This window comes from Eleutherodactylus coqui, chromosome 3, assembly GCF_035609145.1.
Source record: "Eleutherodactylus coqui strain aEleCoq1 chromosome 3, aEleCoq1.hap1, whole genome shotgun sequence".
NCBI lineage: Eukaryota > Metazoa > Chordata > Amphibia > Anura > Eleutherodactylidae > Eleutherodactylus > Eleutherodactylus coqui.
This window is the reverse complement of record NC_089839.1, coordinates 289,044,455-289,067,294: the sequence shown is the minus strand read 5'-3', so window position 1 is coordinate 289,067,294 and position 22,840 is coordinate 289,044,455. Positions and strand designations below refer to the sequence as shown.

The 22,840-nt window shown below is 39.7% G+C and overlaps 1 protein-coding gene across 1 annotated transcript; it reads right to left on the bottom strand.

Moving 5' to 3' along the window:
- Positions 1-5,048: 5,048 nt before the first annotated feature.
- TAL1 (TAL bHLH transcription factor 1, erythroid differentiation factor) lies at positions 5,049-20,674 on the bottom strand. The gene is made up of 4 exons (XM_066597632.1): positions 20,583-20,674; positions 16,251-16,955; positions 10,578-10,672; positions 5,049-9,146 (listed from the first exon to the last, which is right to left on the bottom strand). The coding sequence occupies exons 2-4, from the start codon at positions 16,886-16,888 to the stop codon at positions 8,725-8,727; spliced, it is 1,155 nt and encodes a 384-aa protein (XP_066453729.1). The 5' UTR covers positions 16,889-16,955; positions 20,583-20,674; the 3' UTR covers positions 5,049-8,724.
- Between the last annotated feature and the right edge of the window lie 2,166 nt (positions 20,675-22,840).

The following is a 22,840-nucleotide window of genomic DNA, read 5'->3' as shown; positions in this document are numbered from 1 at the left end:
GTAGAAATGCGCTGAAGCGAAAGGTCTTCAGTTTCAACCCGATCCTGCATTTTCCATTTCCACTCCACGGATTACAGATGCATCATTTTTTTTTATTGCATTGTACTCAATGGGAGGCGGATGAAACTTGAAGACAATCCGTGTTTCATTTCCAGTTTGCTGGCGCCTCTTCAATGAATTTGGCTCAGTTATTAGCACTGTTGGCTTGCAGTGCTGGAGTTGTAAGTTCAAATCTGACTTAGGCTACCTACCAGAGATGAGCGAGCGTACTCGCTAAGGCAAACTACTCCAGCGAATAGTCCCTTATTCGAGTACCTGCCTGCTCGTCTCTAAAGATTCGGCTGCCGGTGGGGGGCGGGGGGCGGCGGGGGAGAGCGGGGAGAAACGGAGGGGAGATCTCTCTCTCCCTCTCTCCCCCCCGCTCCACCCTGCTCACCGCCGCAACTTACCTCTCACTCGCACCAGCAGCCGAATCTTTAGAGACGAGCGGGCAGGTACTCACATAAGGCACTACTCGCTCGAGTAGTTTGCCTTAGCGAGTATACTCGCTCATCTCTACTGCCTACACATGGGTGAGCCCGATATCGTGCTTGCCAACATGCGTCTTAATGCTGATGCGAGGCATTTTTATGGCAAAATCGCCTCTCATCACTTCTGTGAAGTAGCGATCCTCTGGCGCAGCTTTCAGGTACATTAAAGGATCGGTACGTTTTTTTCCACTGTTTTCAATGTGTGTGCGATATGTCCCATTGTAAAAAACGAGGGATTTATTCCGAGGAACGCAAGAAGATGGGCCATGCCACGCGCATCGGTCATGTATATGACTCCATTCAAAAGATTGGGGTTCATATTTGCGCGAGTTTTGTGCGCCTTGCAGCGCACCAAACTCGCACAAGATTCTTGACCGGGGGAAACCTGCCCAAAGGTGATGTCTGTATGGAGGTTTTCAAAGCTGATGTTGTCCTTGATGACATTTGAACCTAGGACCTTGCAAGGTGCTAACCACTGAGCCACATTCATCGAAGAACCACCTCCGTCATGCTGAGGAATGGATGTAAGCAGAAAGCTTAGAGATGCTTTACATTTCACTTCCATTTTTTAAAAAACTGAATCAGTCAAAAAAAAACGCTAGTGTGAACATAGCCTAAGCATCACTTGGTCTGGACAGGTTTTCCGTCATGGGATGTAAACAATGACTGTTTCCATTCACTGGTAGCAAGTAGAGATCTTGAAAATAGTGAGAATGTGAAACACAAAGCATGATACAATGTTGCCTAGAAGACTAAAAAGTTCATGTAAGTCAATAGGCCCTCTGTACCACCAAATGTCTCCAAATAGGGACTCTGCGTGCTGCTGTACCATCCGTACGCCGCTATACCAGTTCTGTCCGCATAACTCTGCTACCGTTTGTACGTGAGCCCTAAATTACATTATTCCATGGATAAACAGAAACTCTTCTAGTCCACGGGATTAATGAGCTCGCTTGTGTTCCAGTACAAGAATACAGACGAGTGGCTCACAAAGGATTTCTCAGCAGAACATTTATTGGACTGTCCACATCTGCTGCAGGGGCGGGCGGGCGCCGCTGATTTCCATGACACAGAGGTTCATTTTGGCAAAGCTATTCAACCATTATTTGCAGACTTTGGGCATTCCCTCTTCAGGCAGCAATGAGCCCAACAGATATGGGTATAAGATGTTCTCACCGCTTATACATGAGCTACGATAAGGGGAAAGGGACACTTGACGGATTTGCTATGGATCTTCTATGTGGATTTGTGCATGAAAAGTCCTACATGAAATACTGACTTTCATTTTATATCTCATCTACACGCTGCAGAAATTGCCTGCAATGCACATTCTTAATTTACAGCATATCAATTTTTGTTGCGCATTTGCCACGGGTTTTACTCATTGAGGTCAATGGGGAGGACAAAATCTGTGTAATAAATTTGCAATGAAATGTACTGTTGCAAATTTGTCTGCTGTTTGCCATGCATAACGGCCATGATATGGAAGCGGCTGGCATCAGTGCTCACCGGCGATGTGTTGATTGGTCAGCAGGGGGATTCTTTCCCCAATCTTTGTTGTGGTATATAAATTCTGGCCCCTCCCTCCAGAGGACGCCGGTTATGCCTCTGTATGGGTGAGTTCTGGTCTGGTCCACATTCGTCTGGTGCCGTCAAGCAGTCAGTTAAGTCCCTGGTATCCATACTTATTATTGTGGTGTAACATCTGCGTCCTTACTGTTATTATCGTGATTATTAACAACTGACAATCCCTTTTCCATCTAGGGACAGTTTAGGTGAATTACTGGTACCAACTGAAGGCAGCATTGGGCACCAATGAAGTTCTGCCAACGTTGACTTTGGGAATGATGGGGGTCAAGGGCGTAACTGTAGGGGATGCATTTGCATCCGGGCCCAGGACCCTTAGGGGGCCCATAAGGACCATATTCTCTATATAGGATAAAGCATTATAGTAGGAGGGCCCTGTTACAGATTGTGCATTGGGGCCCCTGAATCTTCAAGTTACGCCTCTAATAGGGTTCAACCCTTATGGAAACTATACTAGCAGTCATATTGGTTCTTGTGAATTCCGGCTTGGTAACGTCTAAAGCATAAGTGTGTTAAAGCAATTATCAAGCTGTGAACAACCCATTACCAAAATGAATGTCTCCTAGCAGGGAAGGCACCACTTGTAATCCACTCACAGATTGATCGCTACAGTATTTAGCAATATGCTGTATATTGTATGTAAAAAAGGACACCAACACGACAGAAAGTTTACATTTCTGTACAGGAGGGCAGTGAAATTGCCCAAAATGCAGTGCAGAGCTTCCATCGGTACCTATCCCCTCCAGATCTCCAGTACACAAAAGAGATGATTGGAAGAGCAGAGAGATGAATCACAATGATAGGGAATATGTTATCAAAAATGTCCTATTGTATAAATCACATTTTTGGGCTAAATATATTTTTTAAGACTAATTGGTGATTTTGTTTACATTTTCAGTTACAATCTGTAATTTTTTTTAAAGAAATCCTAAAAATCTGCATTTTTCACACTGATCAGAGAGTCTAATGCTAGTCTGTCACTTCCTGATCTGTAAAGAAACATTTGCAGCCGTCATCTCACTGACATCACAGGCAGGATTACACTGACAGGTAACACAAGATCCATCATTCACTATAAGGATAAGCTGAGACCATCTACTCCTCCTCCCTGCACAATGACCCCCGCACAGGTCACAGAACATGCCTAGGACAGTCTCCCGTACAAATCAGTGGGTCTCCTCCTGACCCTTGTGTGAATGGCCCATGAAGTTGCTGTAAAGCATATCTTCTAAATGCTGTTAAATGCAGTACAGGCAACATGGCCGCCCCCATAGTCATGTATAGGCAGCAAGATAAAAAATTCTGCAATCAGAAAATAAAAACAGATTAGAAAAATGAAAAACAATTCTCTATCTGGTTTTAATTAATAAGAAACATTTTGGGGGATATAGTCCCTTTAAATCTATGAAATGCATCAGAACTGTTCTACGTGTTGCTTAAAATGGTCACACGCCTGAGAAAAAAAATCTCCTGGGTAGTAAAAGCAGTTTCGGGTGGCCAACATGTACATTACCACCCATGCTGAGACGCAGACATATCCCTGACATCCACAAAGAGTTGGGAATGAAAGCGCTCCACCCCCTCTCCCCAATAATGAGCCTCTCCGGAAATCAAAAGGATTATTATTGGGCAGGAAGGAAAGCGCCAACGAGAGATAAGGACCTCTATTGGGCAGAGTATGCGGAACCTGCAGGGATGCGGCTTCGGCAAGGAATATTACGGAGTGTGATCTCTGCATGGAAACCTGAGGCCCGGAGACATCCCAGACGTTCCCACAGATCCTGCAGCCATTCTGGTCTCAAAGGTAATTTTAACAACATGAAATGGTGATATGCTGGAAGCCGCATGTCCGCCAGCCACGGTTGAAAGGTTTGAGAGTGGAGAAAGCAGAGGGACACAAGTAGAAATACTAAAAATGTGGTGCTTGTCAGCTATAATGTCTGCAGAACCCTGGAGAACTGCAAGAGCTTAGAAGGAATGTACTGCCACTAAGTTACGTATTATTTACATTTGGATTTATTGTATACAGATTTTTTCCAATTGAAGGGTTTTTTCTTGTTTTTTATGTCCATATCTGGTCAAATAAAGTCTGAACTATCGCAGTTTTCACACTGATCACTGAAGCAAACACAATAGTGTTCTCTGCAGCTCACTTATCAGCTTTGCTGTGTAGACTGGAACAGAGTCATCTCATTACCACTAAAGAGTGGTAGAGTTCATGATAGAAGCTTAGATAAGTCAGGATAGTAACACTATGTGTCTCTGTAGGACAGATGTACCTCTGTATGCAGCTTCTCCCTCTGTAGTTGGAGACTGTAACACATAGAGACGCTGTTGTAGCATCTAAATCAAACATACTTGTATCTCACAGTAAGTCGCTGGTCAAGACAGACAGGTAAAAAAGTTTTGGCCTGGAAGAGAAAAGGAAGTGTTGTGTTGTGACGGCATGTTCTCATTTGAGTAGTTCACTAGCTAGGAGAGCTGATATGTGCGGTGATGTAATTGACCACCAACCATCCCCTGTGGTTTCCAGAAGTAGTAACCAAGTCGCATTGCAAAAAAAAAAAAAAAAGGCGGCCACTTATGGAAGGAGGAGAAGCCAGAAATTGGAACAGTCACTGAAAAGAAGGCTGGACTTATAATGTAGTTTTCATTAGTGATAAAAGACAGTGTAAATCTAACAGAATAAGGGCACCTGGTGTAAGAAGTAACTGATATGGAGATTACTGCAAAGGGGAACTTTGCTGCAGACAATTTCCATATTCTAATGTTGGCAGAGACTATTAAATCCCATTTATGTCCAATACACACATATGTTATATATTTTTATTTTCTACATGGGCTACAGTGAAAGCATGTGTGTTCCTCCAATGGGGCTGCCCTTTAATTATCATGTAATTGCTCTCCAAATACGACCAAAGAGACACAATCTATATTTGTAGATCTTTTATTTAGGAACATCTTTAATATTACATTATATAACAAAAAAGAAAAACAAAATGTGGGTTTTTTTTCTAAAATCGCACATAGACAGAATTGCCGAAACGGCTTTACAAAGTTAACCCTTCCCCTGCTGGACGTGTAGAGGAATGGTTTAATGGGTACCAGGCCTGGTTACTTACTTTCTGCACACCAAAAAAAAAAAATTTAAAATTTGCAGAAAACAAACTCAAGACGTTACTCAAACAGTACGACATAAATGGAAAGTGCTCTCAATTTACATAGAGATCCGGTGCAAGCGAAGGAAAAGAAGGATAAAAATATATTTATATATCTATATATATCTATGTACCTTTCTGATAACAAGCGAGAACTTGTGTGAACCTCAGCATGTTCCTTTGTGATGTATAAAGGTCCATGTACCTTTCATACCCAGGACACTAGATCATGTCAGATCAATCCTGTGGGATCTATGGATCTGTTATACCGGCAGTAGGTTCAACTTAGGGCGTAAAAAACTATTCGGTCTATATGGGATCTCTAGATTGGCTGTTTGCTTCCTTTGCCTTATACTGATGGCTTAGCCCAATGGGGTCGCACACAAGTAATATACCTTCCAACCTCCCCCGTCCCGGCTCACACCACGCCACTTACACTACACCTTGTGCTTGCTCCACTTCCCATTCTATAGTATAGTGGCTGCGCAAAGCGGATGCAATCAATACATAGAAGACCTACTTTCTCATATGTATGGGCTACAAGATGTCTGTCAGTTGCACAAATGTATGGTGAAATAATCTCCAGTAGTGGATATCAATGTTGTATGATCAATGATAGCAGGTTGATCAGCAAACAGTGATGTACAAAGAAATGGAGAAAGCAACTTGAAATAAGTGAAAATCAGTGGAAAGACACAAAAGCAATGTACAGAGTTAACAAAATTAAACTTCCCCAAATCAAAGGCCTCTGGATGGCAATTCGCTGCTCCAATGGAGCTATGATTTGGACAATGGCCACTTCAAACGATGCACATGCCATTTATGAAAAACAACTTTTAATAGAAAATTCGCAGATAGGTGGCGCTGTAGCGGAACAGGTTTACTGTGACAGACCTGCATCTGAAGGACAGCATTTGTTGGCATGTTGTAGTGATTAAAGCTGACTCTCTGCGTTTAGCATGGTTTTCCGAATGGAGAGCATTGTTGAAAACTAAAGGGAACTTATTGAACATTTGTAGAGTGATTTGCATAGCTGCAGCGCCACCTATTGGCAACTTTTTAACTAATTTTTTTTTTTTTTATAAATAGCAATGGCAAAGTGTAAAGTAGCTGTTGTCTAGATTTGGTCTCATTTGGAGCAGTAGAGGTCTCGGAGTTGGGGAAATTTAATTGAGCTAACCCTGTATTTCTAAAATTACTCAACTCATTATGTAGAATTAAATAGTGAAATGTTGTGAAAAAAGGAGCTAGTTTATAAAAGGAACAGGATCCATATGATAGGAAATCTCAAAATTTGGACGCCTATTATAGTATATTTCTATAGGAAAAGAGATGCCATGGTAAGGAATATAAGCTGACGTAACGTGGTGCTAAGGTCAATAGCATGATGTAATTTACAGCATAGGAGGGGGTCATATAATAGGCTTGGTAAAGTAAAGGGGTTACTATGGGTGGTGATGCATAGTTAACAAACAGAACCTCATGGGTGGGGTTATTGCCCACTGCACCAATCAGAATTCCAGAGTGTAATATAGCAAAATCTAATTATTTGCTATGAAGTATTGTTCCACTAGTCCTAAGCAAATTCATTCATACACAAAGACCCAGAGGAGGCATAACTTGAAGCTGCTAGGCCCCAATGCAAGAGCTGTAGCAGGGCCCCCAACTGCAATGCTTCATTGATAGTACTGGGCTGCTTATTTGGGGAAGAGAGGCCTTATGGGCCCCTAAGGCTCTAGGACCCTGGAGCAAACGCAGCTTCTCCACACATTATAGTTATAACCCTATGAAGACTTATCTATAACCATTGAATTAGAGACATTGCTTTCAGGGGTGTAACTACAGGGTGTACCAAGGTAGCATTCATACCCAAGTCCAAGATCTTAAATGAACTTAAAACAACCCTTCAGTTCCAAGACTAAATTTTGTCCTGAGACTGGAGGGGTTATGTTACCTGCTGTGTTGGCCTCTGCCATCCCTCTGATCTGCCAGTTCTAGGTCCCGTTTTTGGTCATCCAAGATGACTGATGAAATCTTCAGACTACCTCATCCCCAGAATGCATTGGTAGTGTTAGACTATAAATTCACTATACCTGCTTTCTGATTGGCCAGGCATGCTCACGTGATCAGTGCTGACCAATCAATCAGCAGTGCACAGTGTGCATCAGGTAATTAGAAATCTCTGGTCACCGTCTTAGACCACCGAATACCGTACAGCACTGGTGAATCAAAGGGTCATCACAGAAGTTCAATTTCAGTTTATAAGCCTCCCTATCCAGTCCCAGGAAAGAATTTTGTCCCAAAAATGGAGATTTGCCTTAATTTTCTCTTTTGCTACATGAGAAGTCACCTATATTATAAATCGCACATGCTATGTGGAGGGGAGTCCTGTTACAGATTTTGCATTGGGCCTAGAAATTGCAAATTCAGCCTCAGGTAGATTGGACCCTGCCCTCCATAAGTTGACATTGTGTAAATATCTTAATAAAAATACCTTTTTTGGGGGGTATTAGAAACTGAATTGGGTTACTAATAGGGACCAATCAGATCGAAAAGCAAAGTTGGGATCTGTAATCCTTATGAATTTTTGTTTTACTGTTGAACCATTCAGATGGGAGACATATATATATATATATATACTGTATATATATATACATATCCTGTATCTGTTTCTGATTATTATTACACTGAGGTTGCATACTCCAAAAAAGTAGGGCGTTCTGCCCCAGAGGGAACCATTTGTGTCTATATCAAAAGCAAACCAACCAATCAAACCTACCATAAAAGGCCTAAATGAATATAAGCTATAACCCAATATTTCAGTCACGTCATATAACATCTGTTGCCCTATTATAAATAGTAAAAATACTGTTGCAAACGGAACACTTCTGAAATAAATGTATATATTCATATCTATATACTGTACCTTATTTCTAGTAGGTACCAATTAAAAAAAAAAAAATTCCGGGTCCCAACACTTGAGCCTTAGTCACCAGTGTTGAATTACTATTCGAACCCTTCTCTTGAATATTACTTTTTTATGCCATTTAGCATTTGAAAAGCCAAAGTTCTTTTCATTTGCTCTAAAAATAGGTTCATCTGTTAAATTAAACATTTATGTTGCTCATTTCATGGCTGAGTCATTCAATTGGGGGGATCTGTCTGTAGTAGAAGTGGGAGTCCAAATGTATGGGTATAGCATGACCAAGCCATTTGAAGAAGGAAAGAAGCAGAGCATCAAGACTTCATCAAGACATCCTCTTCCTTGTGCCACAGTCTTCCAATGTAGATGCGGCTTGGGTGCCCAGAATTTAAGGGGGTGTTGTTAGAGTACCTTAAGGATATGCATTGTCTTACAAGTGTATAAACACATGAAATACAGAAAAAGGCCCCAAACCACATATAATGGTCAAGAGACAGTCAGTAGAGTCCCTTCTTCTATAGCGCTGTCACCGTTGCCCGTTGCTTTCTATGGGGAGCATGGCCTGGTGCAGACTTCTGTTGTGTTTGGAGTCCATAGTGTCATGATCATCTGTGAAGCTGTCAGGACTTGGTGCTCCATCTAAGGAACTTCCACAGCTGGAGTTTGGAGACAGCATGTCTTGCAGGAGATCTTGCTGGACCATACTATTATCTTTATTGATTTTGCTCCTTTGATTGCCGTCTTCTTCTTGGTCATCAAGAAGTTTGGCAAGGAAGTTGATGTATTTCATGGCTAGGCGTAAGATTTCATTCTTGCTTAATTTCTTGTCTGGAGGATGAGTTGGGATCAGTTTCCGGAGCTCAGCAAAAGCTCCATTCACATTTTGCTGTCTCCATCTTTCCCGGCTGTTTGTGAAAATGCGACGGACCACCTTGGTATGAGGACCTCCTGCCAAAAGGATGCAATAGTATTTATTAGTAAGTAAGACAATATACCTCAAAAATAGAAAAAGTAGCTTCTAGTTCTTCCCAAAATAACATATGTAGCGAGATATAACATGACAACAAGAAAAGAAAAAAACGAATTAGCTATCAAGGTTGGCATTAGAGTTGTCTATCTGTTTAATTCGAAAATAGACAATGAATTTAACCTGTTAATGAAGAGGTTATCTCATTTACGAAATTCAATTTTAAAGCAACCCTTCCGTTTCAGGTCAAAGTTCTTTACAGAAATCGGATGGGGAGGGGATATATTACATACAGCTGTTCCTCTCTGCCACCTTTCCGAATCCGCTGGTTCTTTGGTACTCTTTTCGGCAATCCAAGATGGCCAGTGCCATCTTCATACTACCTAATGCGAACAGTGCATTGATAGTGTTAGACTGCTGGTGCACTAAACCTGCTCTATCATTGGCCACAGCTGTTCACGTGATCAGCACTGACCAATCAGAGAGCAGCGTACAGTTTGCATTAGGTAGTTATATTTAAAAAGGGGCTAAAACCAGCAGATCAGGTGGTCAGCAGAGAATAACCACTGCCGGTAATATACTCTCTTTCCCATCCTGTCCCAGGACAGAATTTTGTCCTGAAACCAGAGTGTCACTTTAAATATGTTAACAGGGCATTATGAAGTAATAGAGGGCAGTCTCAATTAAATCAAAAAGCATCTCTTTATCAGGAGGATCCAACATGTCCAGGGATAATATAGACAGCGCATTGAGTTCAATAAGAAGTGTGCAATACTTCATATCTCCTGTGGTGGTGCTGCAGGGAAATTAAACACTGTGTTTTCCTGCAGATTACAGCTGATCATTGGTGTCACCAGTAGCTGGACACTTTGTGATCAAGTTGTCGAGAAACCCTTTATGAAAAATGCGATTGTCCAAAGACGGTAAACCCTCCGATAATGATTTTGTGAAAATAGAGTAAGGTTGCATTTGCGCACTCAGCACAACATTAATAATTCTATTTTGCATATTTACTGTAATACAGAGGTCTGCTGGGCGTGAAAATAATGTAAACAATATAAATAATGTGCACAAAAATGCTAAAAAGATATACCGTGTTTCCCCGAAAATAAGACAGTGCCTTATATTAATTTTTGTTCGAAAAGGTTTAACTTTTTTACATGTATAGCTGCCTGGACACTATTTAAATTGACTTTTTTAATTAATTAACTGTTAGCAGGGCTTACTTTTGGAGTAGGGCTTATATTTCAAGCATCCTCAAAGAGTCTGAAAAATCATTTTGCATCCTCAAAAATTCTGGAAAATCATGCTATGTCTTATTTTCAGGGTATGTCTTATTTTCAGGGAAACAGGGTACTTTACTATCAAGTTGTTATTCTGCAGTGAAATACTAGTAAAGACTTCGGACTTACCTTCAGTGATTTCCACTTCATACGGACCGGACCGCCTCTTAACCCTTGTGCTATTATTATACATCGGGTAGCTGTCCGGCTCGCCAAAGTAGCCACTGCAGAGAAAATAGTAAAAAAAATGAAAACCTATAAATAAGTATATCTGTAACTATGCAACATACATATTCCTAGTATTTTATGGAAAAAAGCTCAACAAAAAATAATTTAAATTAAATTAAAAACATGAAAATTATTATTTAATAAAATATTATTTTCAAGTTTCCTGATTTTGGCAAACACCAAAAGTTAAAGATAATGAATGTCATTTAAATTTTGGCAACAATTTACAATGCGTTCTATTTTTCTGCAGTCTTTTTAATAGATTTCTAAGGAATTTAGCCGTTGTCATAGCATAACATTATGTTTTCTTAGTGGCATGGCTTTATGGCATCAGGAACTAGATTTCATTTTGGATAGCGGCATAATGCCATGAGAATCACAAAGTTTACTTTTATGTTACTTATTAAAAAAAAATACTAAAAAAATACATTGACGTAAAATGACACGGAGAAAAAATGAAAAATATAATGCTATTTAATTTTTGTGAGAATTGGCGTTAATGTGGCAAATATATGGGGACTCAATAAGACACTAAATTGCATTTGAATATATTAAAAATGTATTTTTTAATTATTTTAACATTTACAAATACTAAAGAGCAGCCATGAGTTATCATGTTCAGTGGTAGGATCATACATAGTATCATTGGGTCGTGTACTGATAGGTGAGTCACGCTGGTATTGAGATTATCCTTTTTGTATTAGATTTGATTTGCTTGTTTGCTTTGCCCTAATGCTAAAAAAAAAAAAAAAAAATGAAAAAAAAAAAAATTACCCCTCAAATCTTTTTCTTCAATGTACAACTATATTTCACCCTTACATTTATTAAATATATAGTACTGTGCAAAAGTTTTAGGCAGGTGAGGAAAAAAATGCTGGAAAGGAAGATTTTTTTCAAAAATAGAAGACGTCTGATTGGCTCCATATTTATTCTGCAGGAGGACAACAACCCCAAGCATAAAGCCGACGTCATTCAGCGTAAAGAAGAACAAGGAGTCCTGGAAGTGATGATACGGCCCCACAGAGCTCTGATCTCATCATCATCCAGTCTATCTGGGATAACATGAAGAGACAGAAGGATTTGAGTGAGCTGAAATCCACAGAAGGTCTGTGCTTGGTTCTCCAAGATGTTTGGAACAACCTCCCTTCCGAATTTTTTCTAAAACTGTGTGCAAGTGTACCTTGAAGAATTGATGCTGTTTTGAAGTCAAAGAATGGTGGCACCTAATGCTGATTTAATGAACATTTCTCTTTTATTCATTCACTTTGTATTTTGTTATTTGACAAAAAAAATCTATTATCACTTCTATTTATGGAAGCCTTCTTACTTTGCAGCATTTTTGCGCACCTGCCTAAAACTTTTGCACTGCACTGTATAAATCCCATTTTCACTATAAGTCATATTAGGGATAACAACATTCTGGGGTATTTGTCATACATTTAGGGTCAAGGAAAGTTTTGGAGGAAAAATTAAAGGGAAGATTAGAGGAAGTAATAGAAAAGATTAATTAAAGAAATGACACAGAATGGGAAATAAGGCAGGAAATGGGAACTGTTGGAACAGGAGACAAGATAGCAGGCTGGATCTATATGGGATGGAGATTATATATATATACCGTATATACCCTACAGGGTCTTATAAAGAAATGCAGTATATTAGTATGTATAGAATATAGAACATACATAGATGATATATAGCATTGCAAGGATACAAAAGGTGATACTATTCCTGCAGGACATTGATTGCTGCTTGGTTATGGAATTAATATGTATGACTGCGGCCAGCTTCACACGGCCATAGTTAGAGACAACATTATAGATATATCATGCAGGTTTCCTATGGTCCTACTGAACCACACGGGTCACTATAAGGCTTAATGGTGATCTAGTTCAGACTAGCAATCAAGGGAAATTTAGAAGGAGAATCTTCATCCAGAGAGGACCAGATTTCTAAGTACAATAAGGATGGAGGATCTAAATAATATTTTTTTATGTCTATAACCAATTATATAGCACAGCAGTAGTTTTCGACTCATAGCTGACACTCCATTATTAGCCCCCCTCATTAGCTGACATTCCATGTTAACCTATCCTATAAGATGAATTCTTTGCAGCGCCTGTTAGATTAACATAGCTCCATATACACACACACACACATATATATAGCTATAGCGGGAGCAGAGGCAGCAGGCATCCAGGCTCTGGTGCTGGAGGAGACTCAATATCCCCTCTATCACATAAGAAGATGCTAGTAATATAAATGGCACATATTAGGTGGAGGGCTCCGTTATGGATTTTACATCAAGACCCAGGAGCATCAAATGTCATCTCTAAAGCTGTATCCCTGGGAAAGATACATTGCGTCATTGTGATCTACCTAGATAAAGTGAACGAGGGTGAAGTCTATTAACTAGGATAAGAGTTAATCATCAATGAACGATATCTGGGAACTATGTAAGTAAAGGAAATAATAACAGCAGTGATAAAAGGAGAAGAAAGGAGAAGAAGAAGGAAGGAGAAGAAAAGGGATAAGAATGAAGAAGGAGGGTGAGAAGAAAAGGAGGAGTAGAAAGAAGAAGAAAGGGAAAAAAAGAAGAATAGAAAGGAAAAGAAAGAGGAAGGCAAAAAAGGAAAGGGAAGAAAGATTAAAAAAAAGAAGAAAGAAGAAGAATGAATAAAAAAGATTGCAGCTTTAGTCCTGCATCTAAATACGGTGGCCAAGGCAGAGCTGCTGGTGACATTCAGCACCAGGGCACATGTTACCCCAGATACACCCAGACACTTGTGATCCAAGCTGTACAGTATATATATATTAGGTGCTTTGATGACATGAATGTACAGTAACTGATGTAAGGAACACTAAGATGCACTCAATGTGTTGGTTTCGGCAGGATGTGTTGAGATTTGATGTGGGTTTGGTGGTTTTAGCTTTCGTGTTGTAAGCACCTTACCAGGATGATCTAGAAACAAGGCTAATGAAGAACACTTTACTGATGTGTAGGCTGCTAAGAGAGATTCATCAAAACTGATGCGCAGGAAACGTTGGGCCATCGCCCGTGGCAACCAGATTCCACTTCTTATTTTTCCTAATCCTCTTTGAAAATGAAATAAATATTCTAAATAGTTGCTATGAGCAATTCCTTTCAGGTTTTCCTTTGCACCAGTTTTGCTAAATCCTTGCTCTCAATAGGCAGAGGTTTCTGTATGACTAGATAATAGGAATCAGTGGTAAAATAATGGAGCACCAGGTTACCATATATTCTAATTTCCTAACACAATCAAGAGGATTTATCAAAACTGGTGCAAAAGAAAAGTGGAGCCACTGCCTATAGAAAACAGACATCAGCTAGAAACCTGAAACCGTTCTGTTGCTATTGGCAACTGCTCCATTTTTCTATTGTACTTTACAATTTTGGTACTTTTTCCTGCATACAAATCAGTATAAGGGGCCATTTTTAGCACTTTCATGTAACTTTCATATATGCAGGGAAACGTGTGAAAATGCATGCATTTTCAGCATACGTTTACGTTTTAAAAATTGCATGCGCAGTATATTTTTAAGTCTGTTTTGATACTTTTTTTAATATGAAAAACGTATACATTTTTCACTTTAAACTAGTTTCTTTCTTAATAAAGTTTTGAAATTCTACATTTTTTTCCCCTGATCACAAAAAAACGTATACATCAGGCATTTGGAATTGTAAAGTCATTCTTTGACCGCAATGTATTGAAAAAAGTCTACATTTCCATACTTTTTTTGTGGGGCAGAAAAACGTAGTAGGCTTCGCTTTTCAATCCCCCCCCCCCCCCCCCATCCCCCCCAGACACACACAGAAACGTATGCTAGGCTAAACGTAGTCAAACGTATGCCTAGTATCACTGCATTTAACCCTCCATAGCCTCTGGATCTGTGAAGTGCTACGTTTTCATCTGTTTAGATGAAAAATGTGTGTGTTCCATGGATGAACAAATGCCAGCGTGGCGATCCCCTAACAGGAGTCACATTCTTCCAGGTGACAGAACTTTGTGCTTCTCTCCTATATAATAAGCAAATAAATGACAGCAAGGGAGGAGCCTTTTAATTTTTCTCATGTGCTACAAGTTCCAGCTTTATGCCCATTCACAGGGAACATTAGCAGAATATTTTAGCAGCAGAATGATATAACTGCATAGAAGGAAGCGGAATGTAATAGGATATAAGCAGAATGGGAGATTTCTATAGGATGAGTTATTTACTTGCATAGTATACCCCAAGGGGCAGAGATCAGTGTCATGACTGTGGTACTGGAATAATCAGATAATCATATAGGACACAGCAGGGTGATCTGCATGGTGGTTTTCTGCTATTGCTCCCTATACAGGGTGTAGTCAAAAAGACTAATCTAGCAATATACCTCTGAACTGGTGTCCTACATTGAAATAACAATAGCGTACTTGAATAGGAGGGCATGGATGCGCAACACCATGGTATAGCACACGGGCCATAAAACATAGATAACAGTTTTGTTTTGGGTTCCTGTAAGAGATAGAGAGTAAAACCCAATTGCAAATTGAAGAGTAGCATGTGAGAAGCAGAAATACACTTTCTACGTTTCTCTTAAGTTTGGTGGGGCTGCTGCTATGACTGAAGCAAGGAAAGTGCTCTCTTCTGCTATGATAAGGGCAGATCATCCCGGAAGTGATCCACTGTCGTCTGCTACAGTCAGGTACTGATCCATGTTGAGAGTCCCTGCAATGAACACACATCCAACGACGGCTCCATGACCGTATTATAGCAGAAGGAGGCCAATTCGAGAACACTTTGCTTACTTCAGTCATAACTGGGGTCCCACTCGACTTGGAGAGATGCAGAAAGCGTATTTCTGCTTCTCACATGCTACTTCAACTTTGCAGTTGGGTACTCACTATCTTTCACAGGGTCCACAACACAAAATTGAAATATATATTCTGGGGCCCCCAGTTGTGTGCCATAGCATCGTGTAGCACATCTATAACTTTATATTCAAATAGGCTATTGATATAGGACTCCAGTATTGAGATATAGTGCTGGAACAGGCTTTTTGACTACATCAGGTATTACCGGTGTTGTTGGGTCTACAGATGAGTTCTCCGTTTTCAGGCTCCGTTTGGATCTGTTTTGACGCATATGGAATCAGTGACTATTGTCTGCTTATTATTGATTGCAAAGTGTTAAAATGAGATGCTCTGCAAGAGATTTAATTGATGGGATGCTCTGCAGGTAAAATGTTCTGTAATCTGGGATTATTTGCACAGAACTATAATTGAAATGCTCAATTCAGATGAAGGAATTTGCAAAGAGAGATGATTTTTGCAACAATATGTTCTTCCTGATGATGAAAATCAGCTACTCACATTACATGGATGTACATTCAGTATATGCCAAGTAACTAAGTGACTAGGAAAAGGGAATGCAAAAGACATTAGTGGGATGGGCAGGAACAGTAGGTGGTGCCCAATGTCCTGTCAAAGATGCTACAGGTGATACTACATGTGCCTGAATTGCGTGCTGCCCCCTCCCATACCCTGATACATTAAATAGGATATAAGTACCAACCTGTTTGCAGAGGTCAGAGGTTGACTCAATCCATACAACATGGCTCTGCCAGCTGCTTGCAAGGGGAGAGTAGCTGGAGGACTCAGCTGCACCATTCGGGCTTCAATAGCGTGCTCAGCTTGTGGTCCAGTCAGTGGAATAGGGGGTCTGCAGAGCTCTGTGGTAGCAGTAAGAGGTGGTCCAGTAACTGAAAGAGGGGTCCTGCAGAGCTCTGTAGCTGGAGTCAGTGGGGCTCTGCAAAGCTCTGTAGTTGCAGTCAGAGGGGCTCTGCAGAGCTCTGTGGTTGGAGTCAGGGGGGCTCTGCAGAGCTCTGTAGTGGGGGCTCTGCAGAGTTCTGTAGTTGCAGACAGAGGTGCTCTGCAAAGCTCTGTGGTTGGGGTTAGAGGTGCTCTGCACAGTTCGGTGGTCCTCAGGCTTTGTAGTCTCAGTTCTTGCTCTCTGGCCTTTATATTGGTCGATCCCTCCCCCCTCCTGAGCAGCTCAATCACCGGCACAGCTCTAGGGGGGGAGTTGGAGGCCGCCCCCTCATTCACCCCACTCAGCTCCCCTGCACCAGAGCTCTCCGCCTCTGCTGTATCTCTAGCAGGAGATGCCACATCCTGAGAGTCTCCCATATCGGTGCCCAACCTCTCCATCATCTTCAGGGACAGTGCAGGAGGAGGACAGGCTTCATGCCACTACTGTCACCTCCCACTGAAATGCTACCTGCAGACATACAGAGACATATACATACATGAGAGTAATAATCGTATAGACATAAGCATACATGAGAGCAAGAATAGTAGATACATAATGCAGCTCTAAACATCTGTACTTACATCGTCCAAAGTCAATGCAGCAAATGTTTTCATCTCCATGCTGACACTTTTGTAAAAATAACCAAAATGCAAAAAAAACAACAACAAAAAAAACAAAGCCATATATATCTGCCCTGACCTGGGCTCTAACCTGTGTCTCTAAGCTGAGTCTCTTATCTTCTATTTGCATAAAGTTCCCAGAGGAGCATGCATGGTCTTTTAAGTCTCCTCACACCATCTAGGTGCTCCTCATAAGGAGAGACTATGCCCTTCCTTCTCCACCTGATGTAACACTACATCTCCCAGCATACCCGGGTGGCCTGCTCTTGTCCTGGCATGTTAGGAATTGTTGTTTCACAAGAGATAATTAAATACTGCACTACTCATTACTGCAAAAATTATCATCTTCATTAATCATCATCATCATCATGCCCAAAATGTATACAACGAATAGTAACACTGTGAATACATAAAAATGCAATATCCTCATTTGCTATATATTTTTTAGGACATATCTGTGTCTTTAAAGGTTGTCATGCATTCTGGGAACAATAACCTCAATTAGTGTTAATGTATGTTTGTTTGTGTTGGTTACATTCTGTTTAGAAAATAAATGATATATTACTATTTACTTATCATAAAGGAGACCCCCTCCCCCATTCTGTATAGAGGGTCAGGAGGATAGTATTGCAGGATAATAAAGGGGATCAATGTTAAACCTGTAGGGGGCAGTAGAGGACATCACAGCACATCGCTCACTGCTAATGCAAGTCAGACCATAGGGTTATCATCAGGGTTGAAAAGCTAACGGAAAATGCTACATTTGATTGAGGTTTTGAAACAATAAATGTATCAAGAGATTATTATTATTAATATTGTTGTTATATTTCTACTACTATTAATAACAACAACAATAATAACACTGACGGAAAAAATAATGTTCATAATCTGCTAAGCGAAATTTAAGAGAAAACTCGTGAATCGGAGAGAAATTCTGGACAAATAAACCTTTTACTATGCAAATACAGTAATTAATTGTTGTTTTATTTATTGCTCTTATTTATATCATTAATTATTATTTCTAAATAGTAATATTTCGCATTATTATTACTATTTCGTTTTAGTATTAGACATATCATTTTTATTATTTGTTATATATACATAAATTATGCTGTGATGTTAATCCACACAAATAGCAATGGAAGATCCTGATTCAGCAGGCCTTCCCTCCTTCTCTGTTGATGGTTATTGTATGTGTTGTTTTCCTGCACTTCCCTGTATTCTTTATGTGCGCTAAATAATAATGACCATGTAACCTTTTAGCATATATATGCCATATATTTTATCATATAAAATATAGACTATTTGTACAATAGTTCTGATATACATCCAGTGCCTAAAGCAGGTGTGATGTGTAATTCACATTACATAGTAGTCTCTCAAATAATGGATACATAATATCCTTTATTGTACAATCCTAATTATTGTCTATTTTATTAGATTTCTAATAAATTAGAAAATCTAGACTATTTATCCGTGCACTGATCATGTACTGGATGTATAGGCACGGGAAATTATTATTATTATTACTTGTGCGTTGGTATTTGCATCTCTCCATTATTGCCTCTCCTAAAAAGAAGACGCAGTTTTTCTCTATTAATCAGGCTTTTATCTGTCTACTTTCGTCCAAGATTATTTTAAAATCCGATTTCATTTCCTCCGAGCAAATAATTAATTAGATCTGTGACGTGGAACAGAGGGGGTTAACCCATCATGACAAAGACACATCCTTTATTGTCTGTACCATATCCCTCCCCATATGTATTGCATCAACAGACTAACCATATAGATAATATACAACACTCTATGTGTGTCCTTGTGTGTATATATCTGTACTATCTATATACATACGCACACACGTGTCTGTGTTATGTATACACAGTGTATATTATATACTGTACATGTGTCTGTGTGTTTTCTACTTGCTCTTAATATTACAAGCAGATTCCATTCTTTCTATTCAGTATTATATTTATTTCCCCCATCAGCAGCAGGACAGATGGATGTGTCTGTGTTATCGGGGTGATCACTGTATCCCCGAGTGTTTTATAGTCTTGTATAATAATATCCAGGAGCCAGCCAGAAGCCATGTGCGCTTATCTCCTCCAAAAATGCCCCCTAGTCCCATCTCATCATCAGCCCTAACACTAAAACATCAGGACAGCTGAAACACCGGCATGTACAGATCTAATAATCACCACTTAGTAATAATGTAAAACAACAACAACAACAATAGTAACAATAATACATCAGTATGCAGCGCTGTGCCTAGAACTACCTGCAATAATCAGCATCATCACCACCTACCAACAATAGCACTATAATAATGTATAATACACCAAAAACACAAGAACATAGCAAGAGAATCATAACATAATACTACAAAAACATAACATCATATTTAGATATTTATAATAGTATAAATCTGCATATAAAAATATAGTTATATTTTCATCTACAGCCACTTATTCAATATTTTGCTACTATATATATATATATGTATATACACACACATATATTAATGTATAATTATAGATATAAATATAACTATACGAGTAAAGTTATATTTCTGTAACTATATAAATAGTTATAGCTTTATTTTAATCTACAGCTAAATATATATATATATATAGTTTTGTTTTTTTTTAATTATAAAGATATTTATAAAAATAAAACTATATATATATATATATATATATATATATATATATATATATATACACACATATATATACATACATATTTCACCGGTTGGACATTTATTTATTATATATTATATATTATTTATAAATATACATTATTCGGTTTATTTAGGAATCAGTGCGGTATTTTCCTTTTTTACATGGATTATTTGTTCATTAATATAAATGCAATTGATAAACATGAAAGATATTACAGTGGAAAGCGATTTTTTATATATCATTCTGTATATATGACATATACTGTATAATAGAATACAGAGTAGCAGAAGGTAACGGCACGATAGATACAGCGATACAATGTATCAATAGTACAGTAAACACCCGGCATTACGTTGCTCGATCATATCTATACATCGAGTCGGGTCTATTGTAGAAGAAGTTCTCTGACGATACAATCAATGCAATTAAATAATTTCACACCTCCAATACTGCCGATGGGGGAGGGGGAGGCAATTTACAAAGAAAACAAGAATTAACGCATAAAATACCGCACAGAAGGATGGAGGAATTTCTGTCTACAACCATGTACACATATGTAGATACTAACATATATGTGCAGCAGGCAATGTATCCATCCAGACCAGACCCCAAAGATCATCATAACCCCCCATACCTGTATCCCCCCTGGTTATTCCCTGATCCTCATTATGTCATTATTCCATTATGTGCCGACATTAACAGTAGTATAAAGTACAATCGCCCCCCCTGATCAAATAAAGAACAATAGCACCCCCAATTCCATGGGGTGACCCCATCCACCCGCTTGCACTCACCGCCTGCTTCCCCTGAGTAGCAGTGAGTGTGGGCGCCATGTTGTGGCCTGGCTGCAGTGCTGGGGTGTAGTGAGGGGAGTAGCCGGGTGGTGCTGGTTGTGCAGTCGTTTCCTATTTAGTATGGAGAGAGGAACACTAGAGCAATGTGTCCAGGAGAGATAAGCCCTGGCAGCAGCGGCCAGCCTGCCCTGATAAGCCCCTCAGCCCATTATTTATCACATCACTCATTATTATTATGTGGCCATTTTATCCAGGGAAGGAGGGAAATATGGGAAGGAGGAGATATATATATATGTATATAATAAATGTGTGGATATTGTATATATGTGCATGGAGGAGGGAGGGGGAGCACTCTGCTGCATGACACTCTGCTAATACTTACCTGCATATTACTATTATCCTGGGGGGGTTATTAAATATGGGAACACCCAGCCTGCCCCACTAAATACAATCTGCCACAGGTGATTGGAACTGCTGGATGGATGGTGCACAGTATAGCCACCATATAGATGCATATAGTCGGTGGAGGGGAATGCCTACTGTGGTAGCTTCTCCATTTCTTGATGGAGGGAAGGAAAAGGACAGAAGAATAGATCAGAAAAAAATGCTGCAGGTAGAAGATGGTGGATTCTCTATAGTGACACAATAAGAACTATAGTCCTTCAGAAACAATGGCTTATGTAGGGGCTAAAGAAACCCCCCATACTGTGCTTGAAAAACAGTACCATGCGGTACCAAACAATGCTGGGCTAAATAATGGCGACAGAAAGCAATTCTTTTTTGTTTTAGTTTGCTTTTAAAGCACATATATATATATATATATATATATATATATATATATATATATATATATGGTATAAATATATATATATATATATATATATATATATATATATATATATATACTTTAAAAACAAACTAAAACAAAAAAGAATTGCTTTCTGTCGCCATTACTTAACCCACATAATGTGTTTGTTTTTCCATTGATAGGAAAAATAAATATATATAATATATATATATATATATTTGGTTTCGCTGCCCTTTCTGACTCACAGAATAAAGACAATGTGTCATATTTACTGCACCATTAATGCCGTAAAAATACCTAGCCAAAATTGCGCAACTGTGGATTTTTTCCCACTTCGCCCTGCTTAGAAATGTTTAAAGCTCTTCCAATACATTATAAAGTACACTAAATGGTACCACTGAAAAATAAAACTCGTAGAGCTGAAAACAAGTCCTCATGTAGATATGTCAGCATTTGTTTTTTGAACGTGGGAATACCGGAATTGCAGAAGGTGACCTGGTCACAGGTACATCCATGACCCTAAGGCTGCCTATCACGGGCGTTGTGATATCCCACGGCGGATCTCCGCTGGGGAGCAGGAGCCATCTGACGGATCTCTGCGCTGAGCCTATCTCGCATGCTGCGATTTGCCAGCCACAAGCGGAGAATCGCTATGATTCTCCGCTCGTGGACAGGGGGGGGCTGCGTTTTCCATAGCAATGCTATGGAAAGTGTGTATTGCTTTTCTCGTGGCCGGATTATCGTCGTGGGGAATGCAATGCAAAAACGCCCGTGGACAGGAGCCCTTAGTTATAAAAGGGTTAACCTACTAATGCAATGAAACCTTACTTAACCGCAGAGAACTCGCCCTGATGAGGGTGACCCCACATCAGAAACATGGTACGACCTTGACTATTCTTAGTTGGAAACAAGGATGATGTTTGTTACAATAAATGCGGTATAGAGACAAACACACAATGAACCAGATGAGATACTAATGCAGAAATAGCATCTAGTAGGAGATCCATGTTACAACACCCCCCAATATCCTTAGCATCAAACAGATTATCTGACAGTGGAACAGGACAGGAGTCCCCAACTTGACCAAAATTGTATAACCAGCATCCTCCATGAGGAGGAGCTAAAGGAAATGTCAACAGACAGGTATTGATTAGCCGGCTAGGACACACGCCTCTTAGCTGACTAATCCATCCACACACCCGCAGAGAAGTGCTCATGTTGGCGTCCAATGCCAGAATGACACTGAGCATGCGCAGATATGTAGATCAGTGTGGACCAGGGCTGACACCATGATTTCACTTCGGTCCTGATCCAACATGGCTGCCAAGCCATGAGAACAGTGTCCATTTAACACTACCAAGCAGTACCCAAAAGATACCATCACTTGGTGCCCAAGGAATAGCAATACGCAATATTCAAGCAATACCACCATATAGTCCCCAAATAAATA

Bases quoted from the DNA above. Each gene is read 5' to 3' on its own strand.
- TAL1 (XM_066597632.1), bottom strand. From the start codon at position 16,888: ATGATGGAGAGGTTGGGCACCGATATGGGAGACTCTCAGGATGTGGCA. The intron at 10,673-16,250 runs GTTGGTACTTAT...TTTTCTCTGCAG, and splicing joins CCTCTGACCTCTGCAAACAG to TGGCTACTTTGGCGAGCCGG. The intron at 9,147-10,577 runs GTAAGTCCGAAG...TCCTTTTGGCAG, and splicing joins TGAAGTGGAAATCACTGAAG to GAGGTCCTCATACCAAGGTG.